The sequence below is a fragment of the Bombina bombina genome, chromosome 2, assembly GCF_027579735.1.
Source record: "Bombina bombina isolate aBomBom1 chromosome 2, aBomBom1.pri, whole genome shotgun sequence".
In the NCBI taxonomy this organism is placed as follows: Eukaryota; Metazoa; Chordata; class Amphibia; order Anura; family Bombinatoridae; genus Bombina; species Bombina bombina.
The window spans coordinates 44,671,264-44,693,285 of NC_069500.1; the positions used below are offsets into that span (position 1 = coordinate 44,671,264).

At 36.9% G+C, this 22,022-nt stretch overlaps 1 protein-coding gene across 1 annotated transcript in view; it reads right to left on the minus strand.

Moving 5' to 3' along the window:
• Nucleotides 1-22,022, minus strand: part of CELF4 (CUGBP Elav-like family member 4) — a 1,552,143-nt gene that overhangs the window by 1,229,238 nt on the left and 300,883 nt on the right. The window contains 1 exon segment of the mRNA XM_053701051.1: nt 12,608-12,690. Coding sequence (XP_053557026.1) covers nt 12,608-12,690 — 83 coding nt within the window.

Below are 22,022 nucleotides of genomic sequence, written 5' to 3' on the forward strand. Positions count from 1 at the left end.
AGTAAAGCAAACATATGAACAACGCATCAAAACTCTAAGAATTGTCTATTCACAGGTAAAACAGATTAACATATTAAGTACTCAGACAATCTGATGTTGGGCAGTCTAGTTAACATAATCACACAAAACACAATCAGTTTACCTAGACAGACTCCTGAGACACAATCAGATCTTAAACATACATAGAATACATCTTATTACAGAATATAGGAACAGTTCTTATTAGCTATAAAGTCTTTTATGCCCACTTGGCTTATAGAGTCACAATTGCTCCCACAAGGGGCACTCACACCCTGTACCCATCCTGTATTTATGGATACAGGGTGACATAGACATAAGACAGAGTTATGAAAGTACATGGGGTGTCCAGCATATAAAATTCAATATTTCCATGCAGTCTCTGGGTATCCTTAAGCCCATGTACCTCCAGCCCAAAGAATGTTCCATAACAGGCCCTCCAATGTACAGTGGCGAGATTGGTTTCGTCACATCTCTCCCCTTTTCCAAACAGACTAACAGGGTATCTGACCTCCTGCCGGTCAGTGCTCTGGTTAGTCCAGCAACCCACCCACAAAACACAATAAGCAGTACAGCCCACCCACAATAAATGGTCACTACATCTGGGTAGAGGAGAAACTTGTCCATGTCCAGGTGCCTCACATCGGCTGTGTGGGGGACTGGTACACTGAATTGGTGGGTTGCGAGGTGGGCAGAGACCAGCTGTACTCTGCCCTGGTGCCAGCACTACCATGGAAGTAGCCTGGTGGGAGCCTGGTTGCTGGAGGGGGAGACCGACTGTCTCCCCTTTGGATACATAGCTGTGCTGCTGGAGGGGGAGACCAATCGTCTCCCCTTTGGCTAAACAGCCCTGTTGCTGGGGGACAAGACCAACTGTCCCTACCCACTGTGCTGTAAGTGCAGAGACTACGGTCCCATCTGCACGGTTGTGGGGCTTACTGTCTCCCCCTGGTGCGTTAAGCTGCCGCTGGGGAGAGGGGGTAACAAGCTCCTCTCCCATACATACTTCCAGCCGCTGGGGAATGGAGACTGGGCTCCCAATCCACTGCATCTCACTCTGCTGCTGGGGGACAGGACCAACTGTCTCTGCCCCCTGTAACTCAGCCTGCCGCTGGGGAATGGAGTCTGGGCTCCCAATTCCCTGCAATTCACTCTGCTGCTGGGGGACAGGACCAGCTGTCTCTGCCCCCTGTAACTCAGCCTGCCGCTGGGGAATGGAGTCTGGGCTCCCAATTCCCTGCAATCCACTCTGCTGCTGGGGGACAGGACCAACTGTCTCTGCCTCCTGTAACTCAGCCTGCCGCTGGGGAATGGAGTCTGGGTCTCCCACCTTGCTGTCCTGCTGAGCCCTCCCAATGGAGTGGAAGAGATCTCTGTAGTCCTGCTCCAGTTCCCACTCCAGGGCTGCTAAGTGAGTCAGGTCTGGCTCTACCTCATGGGGGTCAGCCCAGTCATGCCTAGCCTCCCTCTCATAGAAAATGTCCTGAAGTCTGGTCTGCGCAGGGCTCCCAAAGTCAGGCTCTGCAAAGGACTCCCACAACAAGCCAGGACCATCAAAATCCTTTCCCTCTGGCCTGTCATGCTCAGCTGTCCAGGGCATACACTGTGCCATATACCACCAGAGCGCCTGGTAGGCATCCTCCAGCCATAGCTCCTGCCATACCCGGTGCTCTAATTCCTTCACCCATTCCTCCAGGGGCTGCTCTCCCAGGAAGGGCATCCGCAGGGCCACTTGCTTCTGCAACCGCTGCTCTTCACTGGGGAGACTCTTACCCTGCTGGTATTGCACATTATCCAGGGCCTGGTACCAGATGCCTTTCCTTAATGCATCCCGGCCATCCAGGTCCTCCTACTCGTATAAAACTGCTGGTTCCATTCTGTTGCTTTTAGGGTTGCTGTACTGGGACATGCGTTGCCCCCAACTTGTAAATCCAGGGAATGGTGTCTCCTGTAGCTGTCCTTCTGGCTGTGGGAACAATCCTGTCGCTTGCCACCAATTGTTACGGTATAACCCTGGCATAAAAGGGCAGAGGCACAGGCAGCATACAGTAAATTTCCCCTCTCCCTCCCCCCCAAGCATGAGTCAAAGCTCCATGGTGAGGGTCCAACAGATATCAGCAGAAATTACTAGTTTATTTAAAAGCAGCACACATTTTTATACACGCTGGCTTCAGGTTACAGAGGGCATTGGTTAAACAGTAAAGCAAACATATGAACAACGCATCAAACCTCTAAGAATTGTCTATTCACAGGTAAAACAGATTAACATATTAAGTACTCAGACAATCTGATGTTGGGCAGTCTAGTTAACATAATCACACAAAACACAATCAGTTTACCTAGACAGACTCCTGAGACACAATCAGATCTTAAACATACATAGAATACATCTTATTACAGAATATAGGAACAGTTCTTATTAGCTATAAAGTCTTTTATGCCCACTTGGCTTATAGAGTCACAATTGCTCCCACAAGGGGCACCCACACCCTGTACCCATCCTGTATTTATGGATACAGGGTGACATAGACATAAGACAGAGTTATGAAAGTACATGGGGTGTCCAGCATATAAAATTCCATATTTCCATGCAGTCTCTGGGTATCCTTAAGCCCATGTACCTCCAGCCCAAAGAATGTTCCATAACAGGCCCTCCAATGTACAGTGGCGAGATTGGTTTCGTCACAAGCTCAAATATTTTTTTTTTTTTTTCAAAGTAGCTAAACATATTGCTCAGCTTTAGAGTACTCATCAAACATGAAGCAAACGGTTTGGGTTAGCCAATATGGCAACTTCTTTAAATGACAATGGTATTTAAATATTAAACCATGTGCTTTTTGCTAATCTTATTAAAAGATCTTATCTGATCTTCCAGGTTGCTCGTCTGGCAAGAAATTATTTTTTTCCCTTTTTAAGCATAAAAAGACAGGTGAGGTAAGCTTAGTCTTCCTGTAATGCTTTTATTTATAGCATGTTGTGTTCTTCAAAACCACCTTGTGTGAAAAATTTGTGATTGTGATTATTTTTTTTTACATCAGACTTTTCCCTTGATGACTTCCCTTCTAGCGTAGATGTGATCCAGCGGAAATTAAACAAGCTATGCTGCACGTACCATGCTTTGAAGAAGGATTCCTTTATTCAACAAATGCATTTTATTTTCCAACAAGTTTTTGAAATTAAATAAAGCTTTCTGGAAATTAAGCGCCTCTTAAAACCAAACAGTAAAAATAATTCATTGTGTAATTTAAGATTTCATAATATTGCGTTCCATAAGGAAAACAGAAAGAAAGAAATGATTATGTTTTGAAAATTGAACAAATATCAGCACATTTGTTACAGCTAGAACCTGCATCTTTTTTAATATGAAAAAAGTAGCTTAACCCCTTCACTGCTAAGCCATTTCACACCTGGGTTTTAACTTTTGCACTCTCTGCATTAACATGAAACTTAATTCATACAGTTTTAAAACTATCAGATTTACCTATTTATCTTAATAACAATTGCTGAAACAAAGTGGTAACTAAATGATCTGGTAAATCTATGATGGATAAATGCATAAAATTAATTGGACCTGCATTCGTGATTTTAATAGAATATTTGCTGTAACCTCATTTTATTAGTCTAACCGTTCTGTTCATTATCCTTCTCCGCTGCCCACTTCAAATATATTTTTTTTCCAAGAGGTGACTTTCCCACCTCATATCTAATAGTCAAGCTAGCCATACGGCACTCAAAAAAAAAGCATCAGAGCTATTTGAGCGCCGTATAGCTAGCACGATTATTAGATACCACCTCTGAGGTAGAAGGGTTTATGTTTTAAACTTTGAAAAACGTAAAGACTTTTACCCACGAATGGACTATTTTAACAATGCCTCGCTTTTCAGTGACACGAATATTTATCATCAATACTCTGTGACTGTGCTCAACTGGACATCTCCTTTAGTACATACTATCCTACAGACATTCTGTGGATTACGCTGTGACATCTTTGTCCTTTGCGCATATAATACTTAATACTTGATTGAGGTCAATCCATGTGAGCATATTTCACTACGAGTGTATGTATTTTTGGCGTCACTAAAATACAGTACTGCACTATCTACTCCTGCCTTTCAATTTTCAACCCAGAATCGTAAATTACATGGAGTCACTTCCGGTAGTGATATCACACCTCAACGTCTAACTACTAATCAAAAACAAATGTATTTGTTCTCTCATGTATGTGACATCATATATAAACTAAACCCCCTCACACTTATAAAACTGCTTTTTCAGAATAAATTAGTAATTTAAAGCTAGACTATATATATCCAGAGTCCAAACTACAGTGTTACCCTCCAAAGGTCATCCGCCTGGGTGCATAAATATAGTAAATATTCGTTAAAACAAATGCACTCACAAGACTTCAATTAAAGTAAATTCACAAATCTAATGGAACGTTTTTGGGGAAAGCTTCCCCTTTATCAGCATTGATGCTGATGAAAGGGAAATTTTCCCCGAAAATGTTCCATTAAATTTGTGAATTTAGTTTAATTGAAGTCCTGTGAGTGCATTTGTTTTGCCGAATATATATATATATATATATATTTTTTTTTAAATAAAATAAAATTTCAACCATACAATACCAGGTAATACTCATACTGAAACCTACCTGAACTTCTCAGAGGGATCACTGAAAGAGACAGCTCTTGATTTTGTGTAAAAATTGTAAAAATACACTGCTGGGAGCTATCTGCTGATTGGCCGCTACACACATATACCTCTTGTCATTGCTCACTAGATCTGATCAGCTAGCTCCTAGTAGGAAATTGCTGTTCTAGAGCTGAATTATGTGTTTAACCTTTTAACTATTAAACATATAGTTATATGCAAGCAACAGTGCAATAATAAAATGTTCTTACACATTAGAGTATTTTCTTTTAGAATTTTCATGTCCCTTTAAACACCACTTGATATTGTGTAAAAATTTGCTTTTTCCCACACATTACTTAGGAGGCCAAAAAGCAAACTCTGTAATCTAGAAATAATTAAAATAAAATATCTGATTCATGCAATCTCAGGAGTAATGGCTTTTGGAATATCACCAACTTATGAAAGAAACCTAGGTTAATTACACAGACCACCCATATACTATCACCTATTTTTATACTCACTTGTGTCTCCAAAGTATTACTATGGTCACATGACTTCTTCAGGGTCATTGTAGAATGGTGAGGCTCCTTCTTTAAAACACGGAGTGTTATGATATAGTTATATGGTAAAGGGCATGATAATACATTGTTTAGTGACCCCAGAACCAATGCTGTAAGGTCTTTGCCTTTGCTAATGACAATCACGTGGCAGTTTGATGGCTCCCAGACTATTTAACCCCTTAATAGACAATGCTTGCCTATGTCAAATAAGTCTGTCCCTTCATGTATTTTGATAGAGTGAGAGGGGCTATATAGCTCTGGTCCTCACATGGAAGCCAGATGAGCCTGTGACTACTCAAATAAAAGAAGGAGCTCTCCTTTTTCAGTTGGGTTTCTTTCGGTGTGTGATTTCTGCTGTATTTAATATATTGAGCCAATCACATACCAATTAAAAGTGTCCTGAGATTCTACTAAAAAAGCCTCACTTGCTCGTATGTAAACCCCCCTTGTGCATAATAGTGCAGTTCTTCAGTATTATTATTATTATTATTATTTTGCCAGCAAATAAATGAGGCATCCATTATAGATCTGGCAACAAAAAAATCCCCTACTACCTAGTGATCGGTATATCCCCCCTCTAACTAAAGTAGAGTACAAACTGGGGTCTCTGTAATAACTTCCCCCTTCCTCCTTTATACAAACGTATTATCTCCTGGTCATTCAATGCCCTCTTCTCAGCATTTTCTTCTTCAGCAGTTAAAGATACAAGTGATAGCTATTTTTACAAGATGCTGAATTTTTCGGACCCATCATACATCCAGGTTAGCTAATGTAGTAATATAGCAGATAAGGTAGAAATAAAATTAAGTCTATAATTCACAGATATATCCTTTGATCCCTGACGTTAAAATACTAATAAAGTGGTTGGTAGCCATAAATTGCAATGACTAACAGCTTTGTCTTTAACTATGGATAATATTTTTGGCCAAGAAAATATCCAATAACATTTTAAAACTATCTAAAAAATCTGCAGTCACTTTTGTAGCTTTTTCTAAAGGTAAAATAGTTTTTCCTCTAGCCCTAGGGTGACCCTCTTAAAACAATTTCTTGGTATAACAGTGATCGCATGGATTCCATATATGACACTTGAGCATATTTATATAATGTGATCACATCACTCTCAAACACCTCTTTTAAAATCAAAATGTAATTTTGCTATATTTTCACCATAACTTATTTTTATGTTCTCCTATGAACCTTTTCTAATTTCACAATATATAAAGTAGAATAATTGATTAAATAAAGTTAATTTTCGATTTGAGTTTTTCTATGTTAAATTCTTATTTGCCTTTGTAACAGTACCTGGCATTGTACACTTTATCATAGTTTGAAGTTTACAAGAATCCACCAATAATTTCTCATACTTTTCTTAAGTAAAGTTTAATTCCATTTAAGAAATAGGTAGCTTACTTATTTTTATTTCCCAAATGCCTAATTTTACATTTGTTTCTCTTTCCTGTTTGTCAGTCTATTCTCCCAGTTTGAACAAATCCCTTTACAGTGCAAGTAAATTTTGTTTTACGTTAATTACCTTGCACTCTTTAGTATCATCAGCAAAGATGGATACACTGCGCTCTAATCCCTCAACTAGGTCATTGATAAAGATATTAAAAAGAACTGCAGCAAATACTGATCGATAATGAATTCTACTTATTTCATTGCTGAAGATCAGGAAAAGTGCTCAGACTGAGAATCCCTTGTGGTATACAAATAGTCTTTTTTTAATAATAACTTTGATAGCTTCTCTGCATTTTATTTATTGAATATTGCTTATGGTATAAATACTACATAGACTTCTGAATAATGAGAGATGTAACATCCCGGACAAATTAGTGTTCCAACTGAGCATTATTATATGTTAAAATGACAGCCTGGTTAAGAGTTTTAATTAAACTGCTGGTGTCACAATTAGAGTGGATGACTTATAAAGTCTGAGTTATGCAAATTTATATTTTAAAATAAAAAAAAAAATTGCAATACAGTTTTAGTTCCATGAGTTAGGTACAGTACATTCACGAGACGCAAACTGTCTCAAATGCCTGTGTAGGGTCATCACCAGGTGAATGTAAATTAGGCTGGAATGTAATTTACAACGGCATATGGAAATCAGCCGACAACTAGGTCAGGGTAGTGTTTTGAAGAAGAGGTTAAAATATGTCTCTATTTAATTAATTCCCTTGATGCTTCATTGGCCTTTAGAGAATGAAATGTTCTGTCCAAAACCCATACTAATCCAGGTGTATATTAAATCATACATTTATATATATAATATATATATATATATATATATATATATATATATATATATATATATATATATATATATATATATATATATATGAGAGTGAGAGAGCGACAGAGGCCCTGATATTCAAAACATTGACAGACCGGCGAGAAATTTACTTTTTCGGTTTGCCAGGCTTGCAGTCCCTTGGTCTGAAGATATATTCTAAAAAATTGGCTTTTTATACTTCATGACTGAAAGCCCCCTTTTTTTGTTCCAATGGTAAATCCTAGCATTTCACAGACACTAGGATATACCATCACTTTAACCACAGCTCAGAGGTCCCATTAAGGATTCTAGTGTAAACTTGTAATATGAGCGCAATTTAAGCAAGCAATCGCAAAAACCCTTGCAAAATCGTTTGCGCTCCACTAGTAATCTAGCTCTAATATTTTTTTCAAGTGCCTTTTCAAAAGCATTTCGTTATCTGAGCTTATTCACAAAGCTCAGGATTTATAAAAACTTTTAAAAAATGCTGTTTTTTTTTAATTAGAATTAACACATTATGATCAATGTTTGTATTACACCGTTGGCATGAGTAAACTAAAATATTTATTTAAGGGACATGAAACCCAAAATGTATATTTTATGTTTCAGATAGAACATACATTTTAACCCCTTAAGGACCCTGAATTTCAGAGAAAAACTTGCCCAAAAGACAGGAGAATATTTAGTATTTTTTGCTATCACTCCATTTAAAAATAAATAGAGCCTTGTTTTTTGTATTTTATTTTTTATTAATTTATTTATTAGTAGACAACCCAAAGCATTCATCTAGGCTCATTTTGATATATTTCATGCCACCATTTCACCGTCAAATGCGATCTAATTAAAAAAAAAATCATAAACCTTTGGGTTCTCACTGATATTATTTACATACTGCTTGTGCAATCATTACACAAATGGTTGTAAAAATGTCTCTGGGATCCCCTTTGTTCAGAAATAGCAGACATGCATGGCTTTGCCATTGCGTTTTGGTTATTAGACAGCCTCTAATTGTAGCTGTACACCACACTTCTGAAATTCCTGGTAGTGGAAGGGTTAGTCAGGTAGCTTGTAAAGTTAAATTAAGCTGTAGTGTAGAGAATACCCTTCAAGCTGACTCCTTCCACCACCGAGCCATATTTAATCCCTCCAAAACAGTTCTCTTCCCTCTCTCAAACCACCATCTTAGGTACTGGTAGACAGTCTGCCAAGATTAAGTTTTAGGGCATTTTTTAATACTTTTTAACTAAGGAATATCAAGAGAATGAAGTAAATTAGGTGATAAAAGTAAATTGGAAAGTTGTTTAAAACTATAAGTTCTATCTGAATCATCAAGTTTAATTTGAACTTTATTGTCCCTCTAATGTTACCAAGATATTAAGGGACTAAAGGGACTACATTTACTTACGAGATTTCTTTCCAGACATATCTTAGATAGATTTCTAGCTAGTCATAAAAGCTTTTACAGTTCTCATACTATTATCAACTCAATACTATTATCAACTCAATAAATTGAGTACAACTCAATAAATTGAGTACTATAGTGTCTTGCTACATGCAAGACATTGCGCCTCATGCACAAGCAGTATTTATATTAATTATATATGGTAGGTCAGGCTCTCACATCACATAAGCATAAACAGTCATGTTAACCCAAACAGCCTATGGAATTTGACAATGTAATCATTGTGCTAATACTGGTTGTAAATTGGTGACACTTTAGTTGATAATTTGTATAAAAAAACGATGTTACATAAATATCTGTCTAGTGAAAGCTTTTATACAACTATAATTGTATAAATAAATAAAATGGTGATAGAATTTGTATAAAAATATATCCAATTCCCATTATTAATATAATTATTATGATCTCTCTGAACCCAGTTTGAGGAAATATTAGGTATTTTTTGTCAGGAAAACACAGTTTCTATTGATTTTTTTCTATTTATTTTTTCTATTTATTAAAGCCATTTAATTTCTTGTGACACATTTTATTTCTTCACCACTCTATTTTATTCTTCATAATTAAATAAAATTGCATATGGTAAAGTGACTAAACCAACCAATATCAAAATAGTATTTGGAAGTGAGCATGGTAAAAAAAAAAACAGAGCAAGCCAAACACATCTTGTGTTTATCATTATTAAATAATATTCAGCACTTAGTACTGTGATATTTGAAATATTATGGATGTGGCCTACTGGCAGGACGGCAGCTATGGTAATTATGTCACACCGATCAATTTATATTAACCCTAATGAAGGCCATTGAACTTATTCCAAGTTATATTGGGAAAAGTCACTTGGCTGGAATGAGGAGAGTATAATTATGCTGCATTGATACATTTGAGGTGCTTGAATTCTGTTGACATCACATCAGCAGTAATGGGTTGTGCTGTATATCAGTGAGTAATTCATCAGTATGGGATCGGCAGTATTTATGGGAATTTCTATATTAATGGCATGTGGAGGTATGCAACGCACCCCCATTCTTGCACTTTGGACATTTAAATAGTAAAATATATTAAAGCAGATCACCATGTCTACATTAAGGGCTAGATTAGCAGAGCGCTAATTTAATGTGCGCACGTAAATGGACTAATTCGCCTCTGGTTAATTAAAAAAAAATCCCCCAATCGCCCCCAAAATACAGTGTTGTGTGCCATAATAAAAAAAAAAATAGTAGCATCTTTTTATATTAAAACATAACGGCACAAAGCAGTTATATGGGATTAAAGTGAGCGTGTGTTGGGTTTTAGAAAAAAAGTTCCATTACATAGCAGTCTATGGGGACTGTGTTTAAACTGCAAATATATATGTATATGCTTATTTATGTATATATATTTATGTGTTAATATGTGTATATACACATATAAACACATAAATATATATGTATATATTCATATACACATATAAACACATAAATATATATGTATATATTCATATACACATATAAACACATAAATATATATGTATATATTCATATACACATATAAACACATAAATATATATGTATATATTCATATACACATATAAACACATAAATATATATGTATATATTCATATACATATATATTTAAAATTTGCTGCCCATTGCTGCGCGACTTACCCCCTTTCGCTGCACTAGGTTATGGACCGTGTCTAATGGCATCAGAACGAGGTTCCCATTGGAGCCTATGGCAGCGCACTCTTGAGATAGCAAAGCTTACATGAAATGCAAACGCAAGGTCACGTTTGCATTGCCCTTTACCTATAATACCAGTGTGCGCTGGTATTATGAGTAGAGCGAAAAAACACAATTTTTGCACTCCACTTGTTATCTGGCCCTTAATCTGGTCATTACCAACTTCCTGGTAGCAAAGCTAAGGGCTCCATGTACTAAGCCGTCAATTCATCCGTCATTTTAGACGCGGATAAACTCGCCGTTACTCGCCGCGGGCGAAATGGTGTCCGCTGTCACTATGTACTAATAATCCCCCAATAAATAGACAAGTCTAGCCCGCCGCGAGCAGTGGCGGATTATTGATAAATTTGACGTCTCGCTCGCCGCGACTAAGCTGATGTACTTTTAACTTTCAGTTGAATTGTCTGGCCAATTATTAACACGTGACATGCAAGGTGTCACGAACATCATAGTAGTCGCGGGAATAGAATTTTGCTCCTATAAAAGTTCAACTTATCTAAACAACTTTATTATTGTTCTAAATTTTTTGAAGAGTGATAACAGCGTTATTTTTGTAATATTTATTTACAATTTGGATATGGCTTCATCTGGATCTGATAATATATAAATATTAATATAAAAATAATTATAAAGATTGACAACTATACAATACAAATTTAAAATATAGATTACTCTTTAATTACAGTCGACAAATTTGGCGCAATTTATGTACATGGAAATGAGAGACAAATTAGACGCCAGTTATGCTGTACAATGCTGATATTACTGCCTTTTATATATGTCTAGACTGGCGTCTGGATTGACTTTCCTATTGTTTTGTACCTTGCCCGCCACCTAAAAGGTGGCGAGGCAAAAATAACGAGGTGGGAGCGGAAATTGTAGCGAGCGGACAAATAGATTTTTTAGTACACTGGTTTTTGGCGAGTTGGTGGTCAAATGTGTCTAATTACAGTGAAAAATGGAGCGGTAGCGAGGTTTGGCGGATAAGTACGCTCGCAATTTTAAAGATGCGAGTTTTAACATAATTGATGGCTTTGTACATATCAGTTTGCGAATTTTGACGCGAGATTTGTTGCGGGTAGCTCGCTGACTGCTTAGTACATGGAGCCCTAAATCTTTACCAACCTAAGGATAAATATGTCCAAATGTCGACTGTATGCAAAGAATTATAAACCACTATGAACACAATAATTGTATGACCCTTTGCTCATCTATCTCTTCTAGAGAATATGGGGCCTATCTATCAAGCTCTGTACGGAGCCTGAGGGCCCGTGGTTCTGGCGAGTCTTCAGACTCACCAGAAACACCAGTTATGAAACAGCAGTCTAAAGACCGCTGCTCCATAACCCTGTCCGCCTGCTCTGATGAGTACGATCGGGTTGATTGACACCCCCCTTGGTGGTGGCGATTGGCTGTGAGTCGGCAGGGGGCGGCATTGCACCAGTGCAATGCTGAATATGGAGAGCGTATTGCTCTCTGCATTCAGCGATGTCTGTCAGTTGCTCTCTGCATTCAGCGATGTCTGTCAGACCAGATCCGCACTGTTTCATAAATAGGTCCCATAGTGTAGATATCAGCAGTAAAGCACTGGTTTGCAAATGATCTGAATACAATAAATGTTTGCATTGCTTTGCAGCTCAATGACATACACCTTGAAAATATTTTAGATCATGTTTATATAACATGACAATGCCACTTGCTTTAGAAGTTATAAAAATATGTTAGTTGGCTTGTTACGGATTCATTTTAACTGAAAGAATAATGTAAATTTTTTTCTCTCTTTATTTGGAAATGTCTAATATGGAACGTTCTGGATGTCTGATGTAAAATGCACAAATATCTTTGGATATTTTCCTGGCCCTCTACTGGAAGTTGTTTTTTTGTTCCAAGCACGTTTTGAGTTTCCAAAAGTCAAAGCACATAGTAAAATGAGGAACTGACTTACCCCTGGCAGTGTCTTCTGTTCATGTAGTGCACTCTGAGCTTTCAAAGCTGATTCTCGTTCACAGTATGTGAGGAAGGCACAGCCTGAAAGAAAGAGGGGAAAAAACGCAATTTATTTACATACAGTGTTCAGTAGCAGCAAAACAGTGCAAGGGAATCGATTACAAAGAACCTTGATACTTTGTCCAGACAAAATAAGACAGCATGTTCTTTTCAATCTAGTAAATACTTTTCAGAGTGACTGAAATAATATGTTTATAAAAATAACATATATATATATATATGCAATTTGTTTGTTTATTGATTTAAAATGATACAGAAAAGTCATATTGTAGCAAAAACAATAACTGTTCCCATAATATCATGAATAGAATTCAAGTTATTGGTCACTCCGTAACTAATTAAAGTGACAAGGAACTCAAAATTAAACTTACAATTAAAAATAAAACAGTTTCTAAATAGCTTATATTTGTATTTGCTAAAACATTGCTTCATTTCCTGAAAAAACAAATAATGAGGAAGGCTTATCAGGTTGACCTAGGGTGAGAGCAGATTAATAACCTAACCATGTTTACTAATTCAGATGATTATTTCACCTGTGCTCCAGTTCAAATATCCTGAAAATCTGTAAGATTAAGGAGACAGGAGAAGAGCTTTGAAATCCCCTGTTATACATTTTTACAAATACCACTGCCATATAGTGCTCAGAACACGTACACATTCTTAAAGTGAAAGTTATTTTTGTGCTTCACAATTAATGCCATTTGCCATTCATTAATCTTCTAAAGAGTAATGCAGTCGCTAACTTTTTTTTTTTAAAATTCAGTTTTTTTGTATATAATTATATAATAAATCGCATACTGTTTTCTGCACATCCTCCTCCCACCCGCTCATTTCCAGCTTTTTCTATTTCTCACGTAGAGCGGTCCCACCCACTCTTACGTGTACATCTGAGTGCATTCCAGTGAAGCCTCCTCTAAAATATTTTTTTTTTATATCCAGGTGGAGTGACAGCGAGATAGGATTGCGTTTTGAAAGGTACTTTACGGAGATAAATAATAATGATTAAAAAAATTGATGAATTAAAGTTAAACTAATTTTTGCTGGGCTGTGCGATTCTGCATACGGGTACATGATAGTTTACTTTTCCTTTAAGACTACCTATGTATTCTATCATGGAAATTATTATTATTTTGTGCTTTATAAGAATATCGAACTTTAAAGGGTCAGTCTAGTCAAAATTAAACCTTCATTATTCAGATAGAACATGTCATTTTAATCAACTTTCCAATTTACTTTTATCATCAAATTTCCTTTTTTTTTCTCTTGGTATTCTTAGTTGAAACTAAACCTAGGTAGGCTCATATGCTAATTTCTATGCCCTTGAGGGCTGCCTCTAATCACAGGCTTTTAAAATTGTTTTTCACAACCAAAGACTTGATAGTTTATGAGGGCCATATAGATTACACTGTGTTCAGGCATAGGGGGCTATTTAAGATTTAGCACAACACAGTACTAAATGCAAGTCAATAGATAATAAATAGTCACAGTCATGTGATTAGGGGGCTGTCAGAAAGTTTTTAGGTACAAGATAATCAAAAAGGTAAATAGTGCATTAATATAACTGTGTTGGTTATGCAAAACTTGGGAATGGGTAATAAAGGGATTATCTATCTTTTTAAACAACAAAAATTCTATTGTAGACTGTCCCTTTAATTTTGACTCCCATGACTATTACAATATGTAGGTAGTGCTACAATAATATGTGCAGAACCTTCTAGAATATATAATAATTGCAGTAGTGTTTTGAGGGGAGTCAAAAGGCTAAAGCTTAGAATTTTCTCCAGAGTCCTCAGCGTCTAGTGTGAGTGAGTATATAAAATGTTATCACTATAAAACGGCAACTTGTTTGTAGGATTGTATGCCTAAATAGCTAATATGTGTCATAGATTATTATTATAAATAAAGGACATTATATAGTAGAATAAAATGGTATTACCCATAGGAGAACATTCTAGCTAGCGGTCATTTAGCTTTGCTTTGGGTTCTTGCTACAGATATTTTTTGGTGCTAGCGGCACCCCTGCAAATGTGCATTGAGTGCCCCCCTTATATATGGTGCTGTCTACTGTCAGTAAACTTATCCAAATTAAATAAAACCACATCCCTAAAGACCTAATATACATTTGCATTCATAGTCAGAACATCATGGTATTTAACCATCTTTTAGTTAAAGAATAAATGATTTATATCTATAATCCTTTATGGCAGTGTGTGCCATTACATTAGCCATTCTGATGGGTATATTTTTAATAAGATTCAAATTATACAAATATTAATTGTAGAAGCAAGTTTTGAGAAAGATATGACAGAACAGTAATTATATTCAAAAGGTCAACAGTGAACTACTGGAGGAAATTTTTTAATCCACAATTAGATTCATTTCACTTTCCCCAAGACAAATTAATCTTCCAAAGAAATTATTATAAACTAGACCTGAAGAACATAGCAGAGCAAGTTATCAGATTGCTCATAAGTGCTTCGTCTCTGTAGTACCCAATAATTCTACTAAAAGAAAAATAAATAAAATAATTCCCCATGAGTTAGCATGCTATTTCACTTTGGAAGAAGAGGAAATTGAATCATATGTGAAATCTTGCATTTTACTGTGTATACATTAATTAACTATTTAATTAAATAAAAAAATAATTAATTAAGTTATGTTTTTCTGTTTTAAAATAGTTGAACCTATCCTACAAATGTAATAAAATGATGGGAATAGAAAATAGTCTTATGGTCAAATGAGTGTTTTATAGGATGCCAAAGGTATATTTTTACATTTGCAATTATTTTTTGCTTTAATATTTGTTTTACCAGTCTAATGTTTCTATACAGCAAGTATATTTTTTTGTGTTTTTACCCCCCAAAAAATACCATGTTTTGCTATATTAAATATCAACTTTATTACTAAAAAGTATATATATATATATAAACATAAGCATTCAAATTTAAGTATTTCAGACTTACATTGTTTTGTGGGGTAATTTGTGGGGTTAAAAACAAATTCAGACAAAATATGTAATTTTTAACAAATATTTAGGATAGGGTATAATGGTTGCAATCACTTCAACAGCTGGTAAGTCAAATAGGGAGTTCAAATTCCATTTAATTTCTGTGTTAAATCAGAACATGAGAGCTCTCAGAGGTACCACAGAAACTGCTTGGTAGCAGAACCTTGACTAGTTGATGCAATCCTAATTAGACACATCATGTAGTATTTTTAGAGTAATAAAGTAGAGGCTCCCATAACGACTGCTATATATTATCACTTAGTGGGATGGCTGTAGTGACAAGTATGTGCAATAGATAGCTTCACATGCTGGTTCAGTCTTTAATTTAGGTCAAGCGGATAGTGCTTTGCCTCATGATGGTGAGTCCATGCTGATAGAGCAAATGTGTAGCTCAATAAAGTATACTGGGGCTAATGACTATGTAGTTATCTATCTGTGAATATTAAACACATAATAGTCCCCAGGTGTGGTTCTAGAGCTTAAAGATTACAACAAAATAAAATATCAAGATTGCAGAAGGTAGATATGGGGGAACAGTATCTATGACATGTACTTACATATTTATATATTTTTTATTCCCACTTCTCCCTGTTTTTCCTCTTTCCTTGAGATCTGTATAACACTCACATGTCAAATAAAAGGCACTGTCTTGCAAACTAAGGGCAGCTATCACCTTTGAGTTTTTGGGGTGCTACAGTAATGAATGGAAGTGAAGACACCCACCCCCCACACCCATGAATCTGCTAATGGTGATCAGCCTCACTACCAGACATGACATGATTCTCCTAGGGTTGGGCTGCACTGAGCCAGAGGAATTGTTGTGTCAGCTGAAATATCAACTGTTTATTCTAGAATTCTAGTCTGATTCAGCATGGGAACAATCCAAACTTAATTTGGGATATTATTTTTGTTTTTGGGGGGTTCATTCCAATTTAATACATGGCTTTTGAATTAATTGTAGTTAATTTATTTAATTAATTTAATGATAGTGTAGTGTTATGTGTAATTGTAACTTAGGTTAGGATTTATTTTACAGGTAAATTTGTAATTATTTTAACTAGGTAGCTATTAAATAGTTATTAACTATTTAATAGCTATTGTACCTGGTTAAAATAAATACAAAGTTGCCTGTAAAATAAAAATAAATCCTAAAATAGCTACAATGTAATTATTAATTATATTGTAGCTATCTTAGGGTTATTTTATAAGTAAGTATTTAGTTTTAAATAGGAATAATTTAGTTAATAATAGTAATATTATTTAGATTTATTTAAATAATATTTAAGTTAGGGGGTGTTAGGGTTAGGGTTAGACTTAGGTTTAGGTTTAGGGGTTAATAACTTTATTATAGTGGAGGCAACGTTGGCGGCGGCAGATTAGGGGTTAATACATTTAATAGGCTATGTGGGCTATGGCGGTTTAGGGGTTAATACTAGAATAGGTTAATTGCGGTGTGGGCTATGGCAGTTTAGAGGTTAATACAGTTTATTAGTTATTGCGGTGGGGGATTGCGGTTGACAGGTAGATAGACATTGCACATGCGTTAGGCGTTATTTTATTTTTGCAGGCATTTTTGGGAGTCACGGTGCTCCCATACTCAGCGCAAGGCCTGCTATGGCTGCCTTTTATGGTGAGGTAAAAAATGGAGTAAGATTTCTCCATTTTCACCACGTAAGGCCTTGCGCTGGATATTGGATACCGATTTACGACGTGGTCCCATGTTAGCTTATGGGAGTAAAAATTGCGAACGACGGGCAAAATATACGTGCCACATTTATATGCAGCGCTGTATTTAGGATACCAAAAACTAGCAAAAACTGGCATTGCGGCTTTTGCGGGTGACACTGCATATGTAATGGGGCCCCCGGAGCGTAGATAACGTCCGCAGAGCACATTAACATTTTGTTTTAATGAAAACTAAAATGTTTTGTTTTTACTTTCAAAATATCCTACATAGATATTAAAAACCTTCCCTGTTTGCTGACAGCGCCATGATGAATTTTACACTAAATTAAAATCATGTCTACTTTCCAGATGTGTCTCTCCATTAACCTGTTGTCTGCCATTGCAGTGCATTGCGTCACAGAACACTAAATGTATCAGGATAATTTATCCTGATACCAACCAATCACTTTAAGTTGATTTGTCAAACTGTCTGTTTTGCTTTTCAAAACCCACATAATTACGCCAGCTTTTATTCACAGCGATCATGCCAGGCTGCCAATCATATTTTATGGAATTATCACTTGTCCAGTCCCTCAATCATAAGAGCTTGGCCGCCGTGTCATCTGCATATGACACATGTGTCTTATCCATCACCCGGACTTCAGTCTCAGGGTAGCAGGTGATCTCTGCCAATCAAACTCCTCCTAGAAAGTTTTGTGACAGATTCACAATCCTAGCAACATTGTGCCAAATTATGCAGGAAACGAAATATCACAGTGCCTACTCAACGACTGCAAATGCTAAAGTACGTTATGTATATAGAGTTATGCATACATCAGTTGCTGATTTTTATCTTTTGGTTGTCAAAATGCTGAAATGCACTCCAACTATTTCTTTCAAACAAGTAGTTAAATTGATAGAAATTTCCTTTACCAAAGACTCGCTTAAAAATGCTTTAAAATCGTTGCTTGTTGTAGCTTATTGTGCATTCAATTTGGAAGCAAATTGGCCATTTGCTCCCAATAGTTTAGAGGCTTTTGGGTGTATGGTACCTGACAAATTCTATCGGCTAGATTTAAAGTTTTGTCAGTAAATACCTGCGTAGCTAACGCCGCTTTTTTTCCCAACGCACCCTTAAGACAACGCTGGTAATTTAGAGTTGTCTGAAGGGCTGCGTTAGGCTCCAAAAAGGGTGCGTTGAGCCTAATGCACTGCACTTCAAACCCTCAATACCAGCGTTGTTTACGGTAGCGGTAAGCAGCTAAACGTGCTAGGAAACAATGGGGCAGTTTAAGCTGAAAAAAACTAACACCTGCAAAAAATCAGCGTTCAGCTCCTAACGCAAGTCCCATTGTTTCCTATGGAGGAAACCGTTACTAAGTCTGCACCTAACACCCTAACATGTACCCCGAGTCTAAACACCCCTAACCTTACACTTATTAACCCCTAATCTCCCGCCCCCACTATCGCTGACACCTGCTGTATATTATTAACCCCTAATCTGCCGCTCCGGACACCGCCGCAACCTACATTATCCCTATGAACCCCTAATCTGCTGCCCCTAACACCGCCGACACCTATATTATATTTATTAACCCCTAATCTGGCCCCCCCAACGTCGCTGCTACCTTACCTACATTTATTAACCCCTATTCTGCCGACCGGACCTCGCCGCTACTCTAAAAAATGTATTACCCCTAAACCGCCGCACTCCCGCCTCGCAAACCCTATAATAAATTGTATTAACCCTAATATGCCCCCCCTAACATCGCCGCACCTAACTTCAAGTATTAACCCCTAATATGCCGACCGGTTCTCGCCGCTACTCTAATAAATGTATTAACCCCTAAAGCTAAGTCTAACCCTAACACCCCCTAAATTAAATATAATTTTAATCTAACGAAATAAATTAACTCTTATTAACTAAGTTTCCTATTTAAAGCTAATACTTACCTGTAAAATAAACCCTAATATAGCTACAATATATACGAATAATTATATTGTATCTATTTTAGGGTTTATTTTTATTTTACATGCAACTTTGCATTTATTTCAACTAGGTACAATAGCTATTAAATAGTTAATAACTATTTAATAGCTACCTAGTTAAAATAATACCAAATTACCTGTAAAATAAATCCTAACCTAAGTTACAATTAAACCTAACACTACACTATCAATAAATAAATTAAATTAATTAACTACAAGTACCTACAATTACCTATAATAAATAAACTAATCTAAATTACCAAAAAAACAAACACTAAATTACAAAAAATAAAAAAAGATTACAAGAATTTTAAGCTAATTACACCTACTCTAAGCCCCCTAATAAAATAACAAAGCCCCCCCAAAATAAAAAAAAATCCTACCCTAATCTAAATTAAAAAAGTTAACAGCTCTATTACCAGCCCTTAAAAGGGCTTTTTGCGGGGCATGCCCCAAAGAAATTAGCTCTTTTGCCTGTAAAAAAAAAAACAATGCCACCCCCCAACATTACAACCCACCACCCACATACCCCTACTCTACCCAAACCCCCCTTAAATAAACCCAACACTACCCCGCTGAAGATCTCCCTACCTTGAGTCATGTTCACCCAGCCGGGCACCGATGGATCAAAAAGAGGACATCCCGAAGCGACAGAAGTCTTCATTCAAGTTCAATCGGATTGGCTGATCCAATCAGCCAATCAGATTGAGCTCGCATTCTATTGGCTGATCGGAACAGCAGTTCTTACCTTAATTCCCGATTGGCTGATAGAATCCTATCAGCCAAACGGAATTCGAGGGACGCCATCTTGGATGAAGTCACTTAAAGGAACCTTCATTCGCCAGTAGTCGTCGGAAGGAAGAGGATGTCCGCGCCAGAGGTCCTTGAAGATGGAGCCGCTCCTTGTCGGATGGATGAAGATAGAAGATGCCGCATGGATGAAGATGTCTGCCGGTTCCGGACGTCCTCTTCTGCCCAGTATAGGATGAAGACTTCTGCTGTTCCGGATGTCCTCTCTTTGGTCCATCGGTGCCTGGCTGGGTGAACACGAGTCAAGGTAGGGAATCTTCAGGGGGGTAGTGTTAGGTTTATTTAAGGGGGTTTGGGTTAGAGTAGGAGTATGTGGGGTGGTGGGTTGTAATGTTGGGGGGTGGTATTGTGGGTTTTTTTTACAGTCAAAGAGCTGATTTCTTTGGGGCATGCCCCGCAAAAAGCCCTTTAAAGGGCTGGTAATAGAGCTGTTAACTTTTTTTAATTTAGATTAGGGTAGGGAAATTTTTTTTTATTTTGGGGGGCTTTGTTATTTTATTAGGGGGCTTAGAGTAGGTGTAATTAGCTTAAAATTCTTGTAATCTTTTTTTTATTTTTTTGTAATTTAGTGGGTTTTTTTTGGTAATTTAGTTTAGTTTATTTAATTGTAGGTAATTGTAGGTACTTGTAGTTAATTAATTTATTTATTGATAGTGTAGTGTTAGGATTAATTGTAACTTAGGTTAGGATTTATTTTACGGGTAATTTGATAATTATTTTAACTAGGTAGCTATGAAATAGTTATAAACTATTTAATAGCTATTGTACCTAGTTAAAATAAATACAAAGTTGCCTGTAAAATAAATATAAACCCTAAAATAGATACAATATAATTATTCGTTATATTGTAGCTATATTAGGGTTTATTTTACAGGTAAATATTTAGCTTTAAATAGGAATACTTTAGTTAATAAGAGTTAATTTATTTCGTTAGATTAAAATTATATTTAATTTAGGGGGTGTTAGGGTTAGGGTTAGACTTAGCTTTAGGGGTTAATACATTTATTAGAGTAGCGGCGAGGTCCGGTCGGGCCAGATTAGGGGTTAATAGCTTGAAATTAGGTGGCGGCGATGTTAGGGAGGGCAGATTAGGGTTAATACTATTTATTATAGGTTTGCGAGGCGGGGAGGTGCGGCGGTTTAGGGGGTTAAATACATTTTATTATAGTGGCGGCGAGGTTCTGTCAGCAGATTAGGGATTAATAAGTGTAGGTAAGGTAGCGGCGACGTTGGGGGGCAGATTAGGGTTAATAAATATAAGATAGTGGTCGGCGGTGTTAGGGGCAGCAGATTAGGGGTTCATAGGGAAAATGTAGTGGGGCGGACGTGTGCGGTCGCAGTTTAGGGGGTTAAAAATATTTAATATAATGGTGGCGATGTAGGGGGACTCGGTTTAGGGGTATATAGGTAGTTTATGGGTGTTAGTGTACTTTGTAGCACAGTAGTTAAGAGCCTTTATCAACCGGCGTTTAGCCAGAAAGCTCTTAACCTCCTGACTTTTTTCTGCGGCTGGAGTCTTGTCGGTAGAGGGTTCTACCGCTCACTTCAGCCAAGACCATAAATACCGGCGTTAGGAAGATCCCATTGAAAAGATAGGATACGCAATTGGCGTAAGGGGATCTGCGGTATGGAAACGTAGTGGCTTGGAAAGTAAGCGTAGAACCCTTTTCCTGCCTGACTCTAAATACCAGCGGGTGGCAAAAGCAGCGTTAGGGACCCCTTACCGCGTGCTTTTGCGACGCTAACGGCAGAACACAAAATCTAGCCGAATATGTAGCTAAGTAATATATAGGGCACGTGGTCTCTGATTTATTTAAATGTATTTCATAAATGTATAAACATGTCTTTTATCCCTTAGCTTTGTTATATTCAGTTTGTGTCC